Consider the following 4,885-nt stretch of genomic DNA (forward strand, 5'->3'; position numbering starts at 1 on the left):
CACCACCCTAACCACCTGTGGGTGCAGGGTCCCCTTGGACAGCAGGTTCCAGGTTAGGAGGTCCTGGGATGTGAGCAGCCCTCAGTGAAAACAGGTGAATGCTGCTACACATGATCAGTCTGAGAGCCAATACCTGCAAAGGATGGGAGCGAACGACACTGAGAGCTGCTGCAGGCCTGACAGAGAGAGAGAGGCCAACAGGTAAATGCACTCACCTGAGAGAGCACGTCAGAGATAACCTACACCTACCAACAGGTAACTATACTCACCTACACACACACACACACACACACACACGCACACACACGCTAACCTACAGGTAAATATATGCAGTGCTGTCAAACAGGATTTACCCCCTTCCTGACCCCTTTTTTCCATATTTGTTACACATCTCATCATCTTCATGTCTGAGTAAATACAGAATGCAGTTTTTAAATGATTTCATTTATTAAGAAAAAAAACAGCTTTCCTAACCTACCTGAGCCTGTGTGAAAAAGTAACTGCCCCCCTGTTAAATCATGAATGAACTGTGATTAACCAGAGTTCAGTCTCACTGCCACAGCCAGACCTGATCACTGCAGACCTGCTGAAGCAGATGCTGTCTGACAAAGTGAAGCAGGTTAAAGGATACCAAGAAGTGGGCAAAAAAGGCCTCCATGGGAGAGCTCCAAGGAGAAAACTACTGCTGACCAACAAGAACACAAAGGCTCGTCTCACATCTGCCAACAAACATCTGGATGATCCCCGAGACTTCTGGGAAATATTCTGTGGACTGACGAGACAGAAACTGAACTTCTGGAAGCTCTGAGTCCCGTTACGTCTGCAGAAACTAACAGAGGGTTCCATAAAAACATGGTGGTGGTAGTGTGATGGTCTGGGCCTGCTTTGCTGTCACTGATGGAACCATGAATTCTGCTCTCCAACAGAAAATCCTGAAGGAGAACGTCCAGCCATCGGCTCAAGGGCACTCAGGCTATGCAGCAGTGATCAGAAACACAGCAGCAAGCCCACCTCTGATTGGCTCAAATAAACAAAATGAAGGTTTTGAGGCGGCCAAGTTAAAGTGTGGACTTAAATCAGACTGAGAGGCTTTGACCTTAAACAGGCCGTTCATGCTGGTTAGGAGGCAGTTACCTGTTCACACAGCGCAGGTAGGTTTGGAAGGGGGCAAATACTTTTTCACAGCACTTTACACTAAAACTAAAAGGTAAATACACCTGAGAGAGAGGAAGAGCATAAAGAACTACAGCTACATACATTCAAGAATTAAAACAGCTTTATTTAAACTCTGCTCGCGCACAGAAAAACAGAAAATATACAGAACTCATAGAAACAAGTGTAAAGAACATGTGTACAGTGTGTATTTTAGAGAGTATCTGTGTGTACAGTGTATTTTATGCAGTACCTGTCTGTACACACTGCCACACAGCGAACAGCTCCACTGAAGCTGCAGGAACAAGCAACACACCACATGACCTTTGACCTGTCCCACAGTGCACCTCTGCTCGCTGCTGAGAGCCCACTGGCCCAGGTGCATGATGGGAGCAGGAGGAGGGCAGGCTGAGCTGGTACAAACAAAAAAACAAACAAATAAATAAACAAACAACAACACAAACACATGAATCAGACTTGAGCTGACCTGTGAACTCACCTCGTATCTCCCAGGGAGACGACAGTTATGGAGCTGACAGGTAAGTACGTGAAGTACACACTTCCTGTCCTGAAACACACACACACACAGGTAATCTGTACAGGTATGATACACTGAGCCCAAACCAATCATGGAGTTCTAAAGGCTCACTGAGCCGTCTGGAGCTTAAAGTCAGGGTTTTACACCTGCTAAATCACCATGGTAACTGATGCTGAGCACCTCACCTGGTTGAGAGCAGGTTATGTTCAGGGTTTCAGTTTAAAATCAGCTGGAAGTTCTCACCGATTTATTTCCAGGATGCTCTCAGTGTGTTTGATGTGTGCAGCCTGCAGCGTTTAAGCCGTCTGAACTGGTTTGGTTTGGTTTGTTTGTGCAGGTGTGAACACGGTAATCACACTCAGGTGTGGACCAATCAAATGCACCGAGACCCTCTGGAGGAGGCGGTCTTAGTCCAGTTCCAAATAAACTCCAGAGCAGTTTGTTTATGGAATGAAGGTGATCCCACCTTGATCCGACCCAACTACCAGGTGTACGCTACAACACCTGAGCTTCCTGTAACCATGGAGATGAGTGAAGGTCAGTACGGGCGAGTAACCAGCCGTGAAACGGGCGTAAATCCTTCATGTTCTCCAGTATTCCTGAACACAGCACCCTCTTCCTGTAGTTACTTTTGCTGCCCCCCCTCCTTGCTGACCTGACCAATAGGCAGACTGAACATGCTCACCTGATCTGTAATGACACATTTATTTGGTGCTCACCTGGATTTTTCTCTGTCTGAAAGAAACTACAGTAAAAAGCTACAAGGTCACAAACTCATCAGCCTATTGAGAGCAGAGGAAATGAACTGTAGGTGTGAAAATGTATAAATGTTGTTCTACTCGATTCTACTGGAGTCTACTTTACTCTGCTGGAAACAGACACACACCACAAATACCTGTTAGTCACTTTGATCTGCACACAGACTGAGGTGGAAGTAAGAAAGTACAAAGATGCTTGTGTACTTGGTGACAGCTTTAACTTTTACTCTGCTATGACTGATCCAGCTAATGCAAAGAAAGCCTGGCTTTGTTGAACCTCCTTCACAGTCACAGACCTCAGGTCAGATTCATGTTAGCAGCAGCAGACCCCCCTAAAGGCTGCAGCTCTGTCACATCCAGCTGTTAATAAAGATTTGAATCAACTCTGAATCACAACCTCTGAACCACCACAGCTACAGGTGAGCCTCTAACCACGCCCCTCAGTTACATCATCACAGGTGGGTTCATACCTGGGTGTTAGCGGCGATGAGTCTGTAGAAAGATCCAGGCTGGAGGACAGGAAACCATCGAGCGCAGACACCTGAGAACACCAGCACCACCTACACACACACGTAACCATGTATCCAGGTGAGTTCAGGTAAATCATAGAACCCACACAGCTGTGCCTCTCACCTTCTCCTCCCCCGCGAGCCGTACGCCTATACACGTCACCATGACAACCAACGTGCCACAAGTTCTGTCTGACGTCAGCAGCATTCTAGACTTGTGTGCTTTGGAGATCAAAGCAGCATTTCCGCCTTTGAATGTTAAAAACCTCGAAGTACGCCCCAGGATTTTCATACACTGGAGAACATTTCTCGAAACCAGAGAGCACAGAAATGGCGTCCAAACCCAAAACCAAACCCAAAGCTGAAAAAACAACTAAAGAACTGGAAGCAAAGAAAAGAAAAGAAGAGCTTAATAATGAAAAAGATAATTACGAGAAACAGCAAAAAGAATATGAGAAGCAATTAGCTGCAATCAGCAGTGCAGCAGCTCAAGAAAAGGCCGAATTACAACAATCTCACGAACGGGAACTGGAAACAGTGAGATCTGAGACTCGTGCTGCTCAGAGTGAAATCAAACAGGTCACAGACAATTGTTATGAGACCATCAACAACCTCAAGAAAAAACTTGAAGATGTTGAAAAAAGATATCAAATGCAGGTCCAAAAACTGACGAAACAATGCCAGGATTCAGCTAAAATAATCAGCGAAAAAGACGATATGATTGAAAGTCTTAAAAACAAACTACAAGAGAAGGAAGACATCATTAAAAACCAAGAAGCTGCTCGGGTCTCCGAGCTTAAACAAATTAGGAACCAAGCCGCTGAGAGAGAAGCAGAGCTCAGGTATTTGTTAAAAAGCGAAGTCCAGGAAAACAAGAAGAGCAAAGCAACAAACGAAAAGCTTCATATTCAATTGGAAGCCGAGAAGGAAAAAATAACGTGCTATCCGATGACTACCAGATACGTGTTTATGAATTGCTTGATTTAAATAATGAGCATACTTCACTAAATGAGACAATCAAGCACCAACAGCGAAACAACACAATGCTGAAAGAAAGACTCCGTCTGTCCAAAGTGGAGTCAGAGCGGTACAAGAGGATCTGGCTCTCTGCATGGAAGACTTTGAAAAGGCTTTCCCTCACGGATCTCACAACAGAGACCCGGCCTTCAGACAGTTCCGGGCCAGGTTAATGGCCATGAAAAAGAAATATGTACAAGGTGTACCCTTGAGCCAATCTGAAAAGGAGGCATTTGAAATTCGAGGAGAATATTTAGCATCAAAATTAAAACAACGCGAGCAAAGAATTGAGGGATTATTAAAGGAGGTTGAAAAGCTGAAAAGGAACATCGCTGCAGATCGCAGGAAGTATATAGTGTCTCTAACCGCAGCAAAAACTTGCACTTGTGAATGGCGACATTCTTTGCTTGAAGAAGAACAAAAGCAAGAGATCGGTCGTCTGAAAGGTCAAGTAAAGGAGCTTGAGTTAGAACTGAAAAAAGAAAGGGAGAGGCAACGTCAACGTGAGACACAGAGAACATCTGCGCCTCAACCTGAAACTGTAGTGCCGAAAACTGGTCCAGGCACTGTCAAACGCTATCAGCCTTTACGGGTTTTACCTCCTATAAGAAGACGATCTTCTTAGCAGCGTGGCTGTAAAGAAAATGTAGTATTTATTCATACAAATGTATATCTATGTAAACTGAACTGTTGGCTGACATGTAGCTCCTGTGATCCCACCGGCCGTCCCTGGAAAGGGGGATCTCTCTTTGAATTGCCTTTCCCGAGGTTTCTTCCTCATCGGTCTGGCCTCTGGGGGAGTTTTTCCTCGTCTTCATAGAGAGCCTTGGGCTGGATCAGGAGCTCCATGACAGCAAAAACAACAAATAATAATATAAATAAATAAAATAAATATTTGGTTTCTTTTAGAT

General features: G+C 44.9%; 1 protein-coding gene across 1 annotated transcript; it reads right to left on the reverse strand.

Moving 5' to 3' along the window:
* Window positions 1-104: 104 nt before the first annotated feature.
* LOC115772672 (CST complex subunit CTC1-like) lies at window positions 105-4,751 on the reverse strand. Its single transcript, XM_030719059.1, has 5 exons — window positions 4,574-4,751; window positions 2,919-3,008; window positions 1,652-1,720; window positions 1,406-1,565; window positions 105-176 (listed from the first exon to the last, which is right to left on the reverse strand). Exons 1-5 carry the CDS (start codon window positions 4,633-4,635, stop codon window positions 105-107), a joined length of 453 nt encoding a protein of 150 aa, XP_030574919.1. The 5' UTR covers window positions 4,636-4,751.
* Window positions 4,752-4,885: the final 134 nt, after the last annotated feature.

This window comes from Archocentrus centrarchus, chromosome 22 (assembly GCF_007364275.1).
Source record: "Archocentrus centrarchus isolate MPI-CPG fArcCen1 chromosome 22, fArcCen1, whole genome shotgun sequence".
Lineage (NCBI taxonomy): Eukaryota > Metazoa > Chordata > Actinopteri > Cichliformes > Cichlidae > Archocentrus > Archocentrus centrarchus.